Source organism: Emiliania huxleyi (assembly GCF_000372725.1).
Source record: "Emiliania huxleyi CCMP1516 chromosome Unknown EMIHUscaffold_133, whole genome shotgun sequence".
Taxonomy (NCBI): domain Eukaryota; phylum Haptophyta; order Isochrysidales; family Noelaerhabdaceae; genus Emiliania; species Emiliania huxleyi.
Window position 1 is genome coordinate 196,301 of NW_005201259.1, and position 11,850 is coordinate 208,150.

Below are 11,850 nucleotides of genomic sequence, written 5' to 3' on the forward strand. Positions count from 1 at the left end.
ATGGCCGTGTGTACGCTTGTGGCGCGATACACTCTATTAAATCTACATGGGACGCGAGCGCGACCGAGACAAAGTGACAAACACACACACGCGCGCGCGCATCTCGCACAAGCGAGAAACCACAAGAGCTAAGAGAGGACACATCCGGAAGGAAATTCTGAGAAGAAGAACGGAAGAAGCTAGCGCGCGTATCTCGCCGCGCGGCTGAGAGATTTACGTTGCTCCAACAACGTCCGTCTGGGAGTCAGAGGATTTGTGGGGGCGAGCCAGGGGGAGACCGCCGTCGGGGCGCGCCGACCTGTCCACATCACGCGAGGAGGCTTTTCTCCGGCTCGAACGGCCGCTCGGTCTCGGTCGGCACCGGCTCGGGCCTTCCGGTGAGGTGATGTGCAAAGGCTTTGGCCGCCTCGGCAGTGCTCGGGTAGTCCACGATGGCCTGGAGCAACCTGCGGCCGAGCGTCTCGTCGCTGCACTCGAGCGTCTCGAGGCTGCACTCCTCTGCCACACCAGCGTACAGAAAGAGCCGATGCCGTCCGCCCGTGGGCGGGTAGGAGATCATGCGCGACCGGCAGAGCCCGCCGTCGCACGAGAAGTGGCACTCGATGTACTGGTTGACCGCGCCGACGACTGCTGCAAAGCGAGCTTCCTCCTCAAGCGTGCGGCTTTCGGTGAAGGGAGGAGCCTCCGGGCCGGCTGCGGTGGGATGTAGAAGACTCTCCAGGTCTACCTCGCCCCTCTCCACCGCGCCAGCAGCCTCCCCGCCTCCGGATGGCGACTCACGTGGCTGGCACGGCTCGGACGCTGCCGCGGGTGCCTGGGCACCAAGGTGGAACGTTGGTGCGTCGTTCGATGCCAGCGGTAGCTCAATCCGGCACTCGAGCCGGCCCGAATCCTGGTCGTAAGTCGTGTGAAGAGAGGTTGCACCGACGGCCCTCGCCTGCCGCAGATGAGCAGCAAGCACCGCCTCGCAAGCAGGCCCGATTGGAACGGCGGGCCGGGCGGGCCGAGGTACGGCCACGGTGACGAGTAGGTACGCGAGGGACATCGGTTCACTTCGTCCCTCTGGCTTCGGCTGGATCCGGATGCGCGGCAGAGAGCTTTGAGAGTGATTGTCGCGGTTTTATCGTTTCGCCGAAAAAAAGAATTTCTTCCCTGCAGAAGGACCGACAGAGCAGGTACTTTTTTGCTTGGGTGGGCCTCATCACGGGGTAGGTAGGGTAGGTCTGGGCCCTCCCGTCGGGTTTTTCCCTCTCTTCACGCTGGCTGGAATTTTCACAGCAGAAAAAGAAATTTTTCGGAAATCACGATGTCAAACGTCCCCAAATGGGTAATCTGATGCTTGTAGGGCCTGAGAGTGGCCTGCCATGTCACAGGAAGGACTGTGGTTGCAGGAGAGTACCACCACCCATCACTTTAGTTGGTTACCGTCGGGTCTCTATTTTAAGACCAGGTAAACAGCAATAGATCCGGCCCTCAAGCGGCCTAATCGATACCCGGCCCTCACGGAATCGGTCCCTCGTTGTACAGCAATCGATCCTTCACACTGCCCGCGCTGCCAAACTTGCCGAGAATCGGTCCCCATGTTACCTGTGGCGCGGCATGAATGTACTGGCATGAATGTACTGTTGGGTGAGTGTACCCTTGCATCCCGCCAGTGTGATGTATCTGCTGTGCCGAACGTGCGCGTTTGGCATGTGGAACCTCTCACCTGGTGCGTGGCAACGGGCCCCCTGTGGCTGTGCCCCCTCCCCCCCCCCCGCCCGGGTGTCTAGCAATTGGTCCCTTGGCAAGCGCGAATCGGTCCCCCTGGCTCCAGGAACTGATCCGGCACTACACCCGGATCTATTGCTGTTTACCTGGTCTTAAAATAGAGACCCGACGGTAGTACCCCACCTTCACCCGTCCCACGATTTCTTTTTTAGTTTCCCATAAGTAGGGTAGGTAGGTAGGTAGGTAGGGGCACCGCAGGGGCCGGTCAGGTTTTTGCAGAATTTCATGAACATGATGAGGCCCACCCAAGCAAAAAAAGTACACACCTGGACAGAGGTGCGAAAAAAGAATTATCCGCAAATCGGCTCCATGTTAAGCGGCCGAGTCAGCTCGTTTCTCGCCTCCTCCGACAGCTGTCCCAGCTCTCGCCTGGAGCTCTCTGGACCTGGCGTCCTGGCCCGTCCAACGGGCCCACCACCGTCTCACGACGTCTCTGCTCGACAGCTCCCCCCGCCCACCCATCCGGGTACTCCAGCCGCCGCCGAGGTACTCCAGCCGCCGCCGAGGCGGTGCTGAGCTTCCTGGAGTCGGCGCCGGTCCGTGTGGTCAGCGTGAGCACGATGAACAAGGTATGCGAATACTCGAGTTTACCCCCCTGCCTCCCACGCGCCCTCGCTCACGCTGGGGCACGAATGACCCAGGGTGTGGCCTACGTCAACGGCTTCAATCTGGGCCGATACTGGCTGCGACGAGGGGAGTGCAAGGGCGCGTGCGCGCCGCCCGTCAAGCATGGCCACTGCTACATGCGCTGGAAGGCATGCGGGCGGCCCACGCAGACTCTGTACCACGTGCCGACCGAGGTGCTCGCGCCCGTGCGTAACCTCGTAGTCCTCTTTGAAGAGACGGTGGGCACGGCAACACCGCGAGACCTCGCGGGCGTGTCCCTCGTGGCACTGCACGAACATCCTGCAACCGACTGAGTGTAATTTCAAACGTGTAATTTCACGAATGGAGTGTAATTTCAAACGTTGTGTCGACCGAGGCAGTTCACTTTTCTGAACACGCAGAGTGACTTCTGTGAGTGCTCTTGGCGAAGTGAATGACACACATGGACAGTCACGAGCCCTTCGCAGTACGATCGTTGATCCGATACACATGAAGTGGATTCATTTCATGGCAGCGCTGGCAAGCAAGGCCACCGACGGACGGCGACTCTGGACGACATAGCTCTTGCCATAGATGCTGGCGTCTCTGGTGGTGTAGGCGCCACCCTAACGTTGATTGCAGGGCGGGAGCCTGGGCTTGCAGGGCAGGAGTTTGGGCCGCTTGAGACTGATGAGGTTAAGGGTGGCGAGGGAACCCCTTGCATGTCCGTGAACGCATTCATGCAGGTCCTCGCCTTTGCCAAACGGCGACGCCGCTTGAGAAATGCAACGCCGCCTAGACCTAAGATGATGAGAGCGACGCACCCAACAATGGCCCCAATTATTCCAATTGAGCTGCCGCTACCACTGTCATTGGCAGCCAAGCCCTCCGAGGTTTGGGTTATCACAGGCAGCCAAGGAGGCGGCGAGGGCGGCGGAGGGCTCGGTGGAGGCGGCGATGGAGGCGGTGGGGACGGAGGCGGCGACAAGAGGGGTGGCGGCGAGGGGGGCGGTGGGCTGGGTGGTGGTGGCGACGGTGGTGGGAGCGATGGCGGCGGCGGCGACGGTGGGGGTGGGGATGGCGGCGGCGGCGAGGGTAGCGGCGGGATCGGGGGAGGCGGCGACGGAGGCGGCGATGGAGGCGGTGGGGACGGAGGCGGCGACGAAGGGGGCGGCGGGCTGGGTGGTGGTGGCGGCGGCGACGGAGGTGGCGGCGATGGCGGCGGCGGCGACGGAGGCGGGGGCGACGGCGGAGGGGGCGATGGCGGAGGGGGCGACGGCGGAGGGGGTGAGGGTGGTGGAGGCGACGGTGGTGGCGGCGACGGCGGGGGTGGGGAGGGCGGCGGCGGCGATGGCGGAGGTGGCGAGGGCGGCGGAGGGCTCGGTGGCGGTGGCGACGGAGGCGGTGGTGACGGTGGCGGCGGCGAGGGGGGTGGTGGGCTGGGGGGAGGTGGCGAGGGAGGCGGTGGTGATGGAGGCGGCGGGCTCGGCGGAGGCGGTGAGGGCGGGGTCGAGGGGGGAGGCGTCGAAGGCGGAGGCGGCGAGGGCGGGGGCGGGCTCGGCGGCGGTGGCGACGGTGGAGGCGGTGAGGGCGGTGGCGGCGAGGGAGGCGGCGGCGAGGGCGGCGGGGGCGATGGTGGGGGTGGGCTGGGCGGCGGCGGTGACGGCGGTGGCGGTGAGGGTGGAGGCGGCGACGGCGGTGGCGGACTCGGGGGAGGCGGCGAGGGAGGTGGCAATGGCGGCGGCGAGGGCGGTGGCGGCGAGGGCGGTGGGGGTGAGGGAGGCGCCGAAGGCGGCTGGTGATAGACATAAACTTCGACGTGGCTGTGAGTGTGCCACGGATCAGCACCCTGCTTGAGGCAAAGGTGGTACGTGTCAGTCGCCGTAAGGAGGATGTCGACAGAAAGGTCGTTGTTCAAGGCGGGAAAAACGTTGCTGTCAAGTGCGCCAAGAGCGTCGGCGCAGGTCTGTCCAGAGCCGCTGCTGATGAAGCTGACACGATCTCCGATAGAGACGCCATGATCTCCAGCAAATGTCAGAGAAACCGCAATCCCAGACCACAGGTTGATGCGGTAGCGCTCAGACTCGGGATAAGGCGGCGGACCTCCGTTGACTGTGATAAAGATGTCTGGGGGTGGCGACGGTGGCGGCATCGGCGGAGGCTGCGATGGCTGGGTGAAAGGGACGGTGAGGGCCACGTCGAGAAGAAGCGACAGCATCGATCGCACGGCGTCCGGTGGGCGCTCCCGCGGGCCGTGGTGTCCCCCTTTTGAGTTCGTCGGAATTCTCGGCCTAAACGCGACGGGCGCGTCAGCGGGCGGTTTCGGTTACTTCGGTTATTGAACGTTGCGTGATACGGGCAGAACAAACGCTTGGCTGAGGGGTTGCGTCCGAGCCACCAAATATACCTACAACCAAATACCTACCTATACCTACCTAACGATATCAGAAATCCTCGACAACTTCCTCGGCTACGGTTCCGACTCCCAAGCCACACGACATCAGTCACAAACACAAAATCTCACCTGGCAACCCTGTCTGCACGTCTCGCGCGCGCGTGAACTTGGTATTGCTAAAAATCTCTCTCAGTCACCCCGATCACCGATCACATCAAAATGGGAGAGCGGAGATCTTCTTAATTTTTTTGCCCTTTGCCCTACTCGTACGAGTAGGCGAGGCGAAGCGGGATCTTTTTCCGTAATTCGCCGTGCTCGTAAAAACGCGAGTGGCCGGCCCGCGACGAAGAGCAATGGGCAAGCGACTCGACAGCCTCTCGAACGAGGAGAAGGTCGCAATCCTGGCACACACCCGGCCACAAGGATCCGCCGAATCGCGCTACTGTCGCACTGGGAACGCCACACTCTCCACACCCTTCCCATCCCTGAAAACAGGCGCTCGTCGGAGGGAGCCGCCGAATCCATTTGACTGTTCGCCCCTCGTCAAGCTGCTCAAGCACGCGGCGAGTAACCTTGGCGCTGGCGTGCTCCGCTGCCTCTTTGCTTACTCCGCCTTCAAGGGCGCTGCCCCCGGCCCTCTATCGCAGCAGGTCTGCATCGGCCCGAGGATGGTGTCGGTGCTCGAGGCTTCCGGCACCTACGCCACACGGCTGTGGCATTGCTCGATTGTGCTCGCGCGGCTGCTGGCATCCAACTGCGAGGCGTTCGATGGGACGCGCGTGGTCGAGCTCGGCGCCGGGACGGGTCTTTGCTCGCTCGCACTGGCTGCGACTTCCAGCGCCTCGATCGTCGCCACTGACTCGGATGAGGCGGGGCTGGCGCTACTCCAGCAATCGGCGGACGGGCAAGGTCTGCGGCTCGCCACAGCCGTCCTTGATGTGTGTGGCGACGATTCTCTGCCCGAGGCCGCGTGGCTCGTCGCCTCGGACGTGCTGTATACGCCTCAGTTGGCTCAAGCGGTCGCGCGGCGTTGCATCGAGATGGTGAGGCGCGGAGGTCGCGCCATCGTGGCGGACCCGGGCAGGCCGGCCAGACCCTACTTCGTGGCGGCCCTCGAGCAGGCGGGGATGCCCTCCTCGTTCCGGCTTCCGTCTCAGTGTTTCGCTGGTGGCGACGCCAGGCTGCTTCTCGTGCATATTGAGGGAGAGAAGTCAGTCTCAGCATTCCCGGCCTTTGCTGAGCTTGAGGGGTAGGGCGTAGGCGTAGCACGTGCGCGCGCTCCGATCGGCCATGAGAATGCCGTGCGAGTTCACAGGGCGCACAGGTTGTTGCAGCGCGCGGACTCCAGGCCTTTTTAGTCCGTTTCTCTCGATCGATCGCGTCTGCCGTGAGCGTGACGCCACAGTGTGAACCCCCTGCGCGCGGGCCTTCTAGGCCCGCGGGTAGTCTCCCCCCATCCCCAGGGCCTCCAGGGCTCGCACCTCAACCTCTCATAGACCAACGCACAGCGCCATACGAGAGGTATTTTCTCTCAATATATAACACAAAAGGCTGTGAACAAGAGCTGAACGGCCCGTCTCTGACGAGTATTTATTTTTATGTGAACCTCTGTGCTCAGAGTTCATTTGATCGAGATGAAAGGTCGGCGTGGACGGACCATCGACGCACTCACACACACACACACACACACACACACACACACACACACACACACACAGAGAGAGAGAGAGAGAGAGAGAGAGAGAGAGAGAGAGAGAGAGAGAGAGAGGCGAGTGACAGCCCCTCAAGTTGACATCCCGCCTCCCTTCGTGTGTCACCTCAGCTTCAGCTCAGACCTGGCGCCTTGGGCTTGGCACAGCTCAGCGCGCCCTCGCGCATATGCACTCATCTACAACTCATCGGACGGCCCTAACCCGTCCACTAACTCCGAGTAGTCGTCGTCGTCGAGGGCGTAGTCGATCGTGTCCGGGCCCTCCACGTTGCGCGAGTGGCTCAGGTCGACAGGCGCCCCGTAGTCATACGCCGACCCGTAGTCATACGCGTCTCTCTGCTGGCTCATCAGCTCCAGGAAGCGGGCTAGCTCCAACTGAGAAACGGAGCCGCTGCCGTCCGCATCCATGCTCGCGAAGCCCTGCTCGATGGTTTCAGCTGACGCGTCGGGCCCGAACACCCCAGAATCCCGCATCTCGCGTTCGCTCACCCTCCCATTGCCGTCGGCGTCCATCAGAAAGAAGAACTGCGCAGCCTGCTCAGCTGACTCTGACGAGGCGCCACTAGGGCGCGCGGGCTTGGACTTTTTCTTCTCGGGGTGGAGGGCCTCGTACTTGGCCAGTGCATTGTGCTTCAACGCGAGCGCCCTGAGTTCGCTCTTGCTTGCGGACTCGGAGAACGGGACGTCAACAGCTGTCAACACGGCCTTGAGCTGTCGTGTGGTCTTCATCCGGACCTCGCGGTCGGCATCGGGCGGGGCGGGCGCAGCAGCGGTCAGCAGCGCCGCTAGCAGCATGCAGGTGTAAGGTGGTGACGTGTGTTTGCGCGATGGATTTAAAAATTCGTCCGCTTGTCCTTTCGCCTGCGGAAACGTTCAGCTCCCCTTAGATGTCCCCTTCGCCACGTCATCACGGATCTCCGATGCATGTCGGCCCCTCCGACGCCGCTGCGCCCCGCTCCAGCGTGGGAGGTACTTACTTTTGCTTGGGTGGGCCTCATCACGGGGTAGGTAGGGTAGGTCTGGGCCCTCCCGTCGGGTTTTTCCCTCTCTTCACGCTGGCTGGAATTTTCACAGCAGAAAAAGAAATTTTTCGGAAATCACGATGTCAAACGTCCCCAAGTGGGTGATCTGATGCTTGTAGGGCCTGAGAGTGGCCTGCCATGTCACAGGAAGGACTGTGGTTGCAGGAGAGTACCACCACCCATCACTTTAGTTGGTATAGTAGCGTCCCACCTTCACCCGTCCGATGATTTCTTTTTTGTTTCCCATAACGCATAAGTAGGGTAGGTAGGTAGGCAGGTAGGTAGGTAGGTAGGTAGGTAGGTAGAGGTAGGTAAGGTAGGTAGGAAGGGGCACCGCAGGGGCCGGTCAGGTTTTTGCAGAATTGCATGATGAGGCCCACCCAAGCAAAAAAAGTACACACCTGGAGCCGGCGCAACAGAGTTTGACCGTGTTCATTCCTTCCTTTGTTTGGAGCACGCTCACCCACAAGACTCATGTCCGACACACACTCGAGGGCGCTCTAGCTGCCGGGACGTGGGGCGAGGGGCGAGGGCGCCGGCGGCGCTGAAGGGCTGTACCACTTTGCATAAGGCGGTACATGCCCGCAGTTGAGAAACCAGCTCTCAGAGCAGTTGCAAGGGATGTCCGCGTTCCATCCGGTACGCAACACCGGCGCCGGCTCACCGCCGTAGAAGTGGCCTGGCGGGCCCGACCATTGCCCTTCGGCCGGCGGGCAGGCGTGAGGCAATGGAGAGCTGCGAACCATGCATTCGCGGTGCACGGCGACGATCTCCGAGCGTGGCGCGCCTGAGGATCCAGGGTGCGCCTCGATCGCACTGGTCGGCCGTCCGGGCCGAGGTGCATGGCCGACTCTGTGCTCAGGGGTGCACGTCTGGGGTGTGGGCTGACTTGCGGCGCACCCCGCTCGGCCTGCTTCGGGTACACCTTGTACGACTGAGGAAGTACTAGCGAGTCGTAGCCGCCCTTTGCCGTCTCGCGGGCGTACAAGCAGTCCGTCGGCATGTCCAAGACGCCGGGAAGTCCACGCTCGAGCTCAACTCTGTTGGTGAACCAAAGCCCGTTGTCGACGCGGAGGAAGATGCCCGAGCCGATTGCGCCCGAAAACCAGCAGCCATAGTCCATGCCCTCGGCTGCACCGAGCGCAGGGTCCGAGACGTAATCCTCAGGATCGAACAGGTTGTCGCCTGCGGTTGTGGCATAGGCGGGGTCCGTCCACCTCCCTGCCTCGTGAGCGTTTCACCATCCAAGGCGGCGCGCACCCTTACCGCAGACGCCACGAAAGGTGTCGCGGCTGTGACGCGAAACCTCGTACCACCGCCGCGGCGCGTTGGGCTCGCGCGGGCGGAGGGCCAGCGTCATCCCGCGAAAGCGCAACTCTACCCCCTCCGGCCAGTACGGCTCGGGCACCTGTGGACATATCCGAGCCGAGGAGCTCAAATGAATGCATTCGTTTCGACGTGGCACGCGGCGCTAGGTATGTCTGGAGAGCGGTGTGGCGGGGTGAGTCTCGAAAGTTGCGCCACTTCACCTCCCAGTCCAAGTGGTGCTGCCGGAGCCGCTCACTGCTTGGAACCTCGCGCTGCAGCCAGCGGTCGCACGTCGCCTGCTCGCAGGGTGGCCTCGTCTCGAATTTGACGGCGCACTGCCTCGCGGGCAGCAAATGCAGGTAGAAGAAGCCGAACGTCTGCAGGTCGAGCGGGAGCGGGACGTCCGAATGGTAGACCGTTTTGAGGTAGTCATACCTGACACATGGCGCCCATCGAGGGTGAGCAGTGCGCAGCAGCGAGTCGTCGGCAGAACGTGGCCTCGCCAAGGCGACTCGCGACTGGTAACTTTTGGAAGTCGGAGGTGCCAACGCCGCAGCGCCGTCTGGTTGCACACGTCGAAGCAGTAGCATGAGGTTGGAGGCGGCGGGCTCTCAGGCTGAGCTTGAGGCTGCAGGAGGAGGAGCAGGAGGATGATCGCGGCAGCCGCAGCGCATGCCAACGGTATCGCTCTCCTCGACTCCGGAAGAGCGGGAGGAGACTCTGCTGCTACACCGCCAGGCAGTTTGGGAGCCTCTGCTCGTTCCTCAAGGGTCGCGTACCGCCCCGCAGCCCGCGCAGGCGGCCGCTTCGGCCTCGTTTGCCTAAATGCGCGCGTGCCGTCGCAGGACGGCGCGACAGGCAATGCGCGGGCAGCCCGAGTCCGAGTCGGCCGCGGATCGTCCGTATCGTCCGTAAACGTATCGTCCGTAAAGGACGTGCCCTTCATGGCGCGGTCCGCAAGCGCCCGCCGAAGTGGGTTTGGGGCAAAAGAGGGAAAAAAACGGAAAGCGGCGAGTCGCAATTCCTGGGGTCCTTGTGGCGGGCCACCCTGTGATGTCACAGGCAGATCTTGGTTAGCCGAACAAATTTCCCGCCGCACCCCAACTTGGATCTCCTCGCCTCGCCCTCCCGACGCCTAGCCGCTCGCCTGCCGCTCGCTCGCACGTTCGCGCTCGACCTTCTACCTCCTCGTGATCAACCCGCCGCCACCCTCACCCCCCGCCGCCTAGCCGCTCGCTCGCCGTTCGCTCCCCCGCTCGCGCCAGACCTTCTACCTCCTCGTGATCCACCCGCCACCACCCTCGCCTCGCCCTCCCGCCACCTAGCCGCTCGCTCGCTCCTATCCGTGCCACGCCTATCCGTGAGCCTGCCGTTACCGCGCCGTCCTTGCTCCTCCCTGCCGTGCCGCTCCTTCCTCCGTGCCGCGCCGCCCTTGCCGTTTAGCCCGCCGCCCCCCCTGCCGTCCGTTACCGCCGTGCCGCCGTACCGCCCACGCCGCCGCCGCCCTCCACCCCCTCCACACCGCCGCCACCGCTGCTCACGCCGCCGCCGCCCTCCACCTCGCCCACGCCGCCGCTACCCTCCACCTTCTTCCCACCGCCGCCGCCGCCGCTCACGCCTCCACCGCCTTCCATCTCACCCACACCTCCGCCGCCCTCCACCTCTCCCATGCCGCCCCCCCGCCCTCCACCTCGCCCACCCCTTTGCCACCACCCTCTCCTTCGCCGCCCCTCGCCCCCACCGTCCTCCACCTCCACCCCTCGCCCTCCCCCCCGCCCTACCGAACCACCCGCCGCCCGCCCATCCCGACTTCCGCCCTCCCGCCGCCCTCCCCCCTTTCTGCCCCTCCGCCTTCGCCATCCCCCATCTGTGCATTCCACTCCGTTCGCTCCCTCCCGCTTGGCGCCCATCCCGCCCTCAGCCCTCGCCCTCCGCCCCTGCCCTGGCTGGCCTGGGTGGCATCTCCGCATCATCACGCGCCAAGCGGGAGAGGGAAGTGGACGGGGCCCTGAGCCGACCTAGCCCCAGCCGGAACGGGGCGCCCAACACGTGCCCGGATTACTGTGCCTTCCCCGGGTGCAGCCTTTCGGTTCGTGAAGGCTGAAGGGTCGGTGCGTGTCGTGACCCCCTGGAACACCCGTACCCCCGCACCATCTCCGTCGCTTGGTTCCATAACCTCTGCCACAACCGGGAGCGGCCAGGACTCATAGTACATAGACTCGGTCGAGAGACCCCAGATTGGCATCCATGCCTCTCTGGACAGGGTGGCCCGCCACAAGGACCCCAGGAATTGCGACTCGCCGCTTTCCTCCCGCTGTGATTCTGTGTGAGCTCTGTGTCTTGATTTGCCACCAATACACCTTTCGCCTAAAGAAAAGAAAGCTGTGCGCCGGCGCGCCTTCGACGAGTGCACACTGCGCACACACATGTCACTTCTCGACGCGTCCTGCATTCGCGTGATCGCCGAGTCGGTCGGCATCGCCCAGGTGAGCGACGAGGTTGCCGAGGCGCTCGCGCCTGACGTGGAATACCGGCTGCGGGACATTGTGCAGGCGTGCAGCCGCTCCGTTGTGAGGGAGCGTGCATCCCTTCGGAAGATGGCGGCGCTCCCGCAGCGGCCGACACAGAGGCCCAGAGCTCCCCGCACGAGCGTCGTGTGTGGCTCCTCTCGCGAGTGTGGCACTACCCAGTGACTGAGTCGTCTTCGCACCATTGCCTGTGCAGGAGGCTCTCAAATTCATGCGGCACGGCCGGCGCGAGACGCTCACGTGCGACGACATCAACTTTGCTCTCCGTGCGCGCAGCTGCGATCCGCTCTACGGCTACTCAGGCACCGACCCGCCGCGGTTTTGTCGCGCCAAGGGCACACAGGCACACGCGCCCTGCCTCGCCGCCACGCCTGCACGCCCCTCGACCCAGCTCCTCGCTCCACGCCTCCACGCCTCTGCGCCTCCCCCCCTTCCATGGGGTAAGTGGATTATGGGTTACACTCACTTGTGCCTGCCGCGGCCGGCCGACCCCCCCCCCTATTTCACTTGTGGACCTGTCCAACCTCATGT

General features: G+C 63.7%; 4 protein-coding genes across 4 annotated transcripts in view; 3 read left to right on the forward strand and 1 right to left on the reverse strand.

The window, feature by feature from the left end:
* Nucleotides 1-307: 307 nt before the first annotated feature.
* EMIHUDRAFT_226580 (hypothetical protein) lies at nucleotides 308-1,045 on the reverse strand (the record flags this gene model as incomplete). The annotated part of the gene is made up of 1 exon (XM_005788648.1): nucleotides 308-1,045. The coding sequence occupies one exon, from the start codon at nucleotides 1,043-1,045 to the stop codon at nucleotides 308-310; it is 738 nt and encodes a 245-aa protein (XP_005788705.1).
* A 1,285-nt stretch (nucleotides 1,046-2,330) lies between these two features.
* On the forward strand, nucleotides 2,331-2,690 carry EMIHUDRAFT_226582 (hypothetical protein; the record flags this gene model as incomplete). Its single annotated transcript, XM_005788649.1, has 2 exons — nucleotides 2,331-2,339; nucleotides 2,412-2,690. 2 exons carry the CDS (start codon nucleotides 2,331-2,333, stop codon nucleotides 2,688-2,690), a joined length of 288 nt encoding a protein of 95 aa, XP_005788706.1.
* Nucleotides 2,691-5,103: 2,413 nt separating this feature from the next.
* Nucleotides 5,104-6,003, forward strand: EMIHUDRAFT_226584 (hypothetical protein; the record flags this gene model as incomplete). Its single annotated transcript, XM_005788650.1, has 1 exon — nucleotides 5,104-6,003. The coding sequence occupies one exon, from the start codon at nucleotides 5,104-5,106 to the stop codon at nucleotides 6,001-6,003; it is 900 nt and encodes a 299-aa protein (XP_005788707.1).
* A 5,214-nt stretch (nucleotides 6,004-11,217) lies between these two features.
* The window catches only part of EMIHUDRAFT_226588 (hypothetical protein), a gene marked incomplete at both ends in the record, with an annotated part of 1,518 nt that continues 885 nt past the window's right edge, over nucleotides 11,218-11,850 (forward strand). Inside the window, 2 exons of the mRNA XM_005788651.1 lie at nucleotides 11,218-11,361; nucleotides 11,516-11,585. Of these exons, the coding sequence (XP_005788708.1) occupies nucleotides 11,218-11,361; nucleotides 11,516-11,585 (214 nt within the window). The remainder of the gene's footprint in view (nucleotides 11,362-11,515; nucleotides 11,586-11,850) is intronic.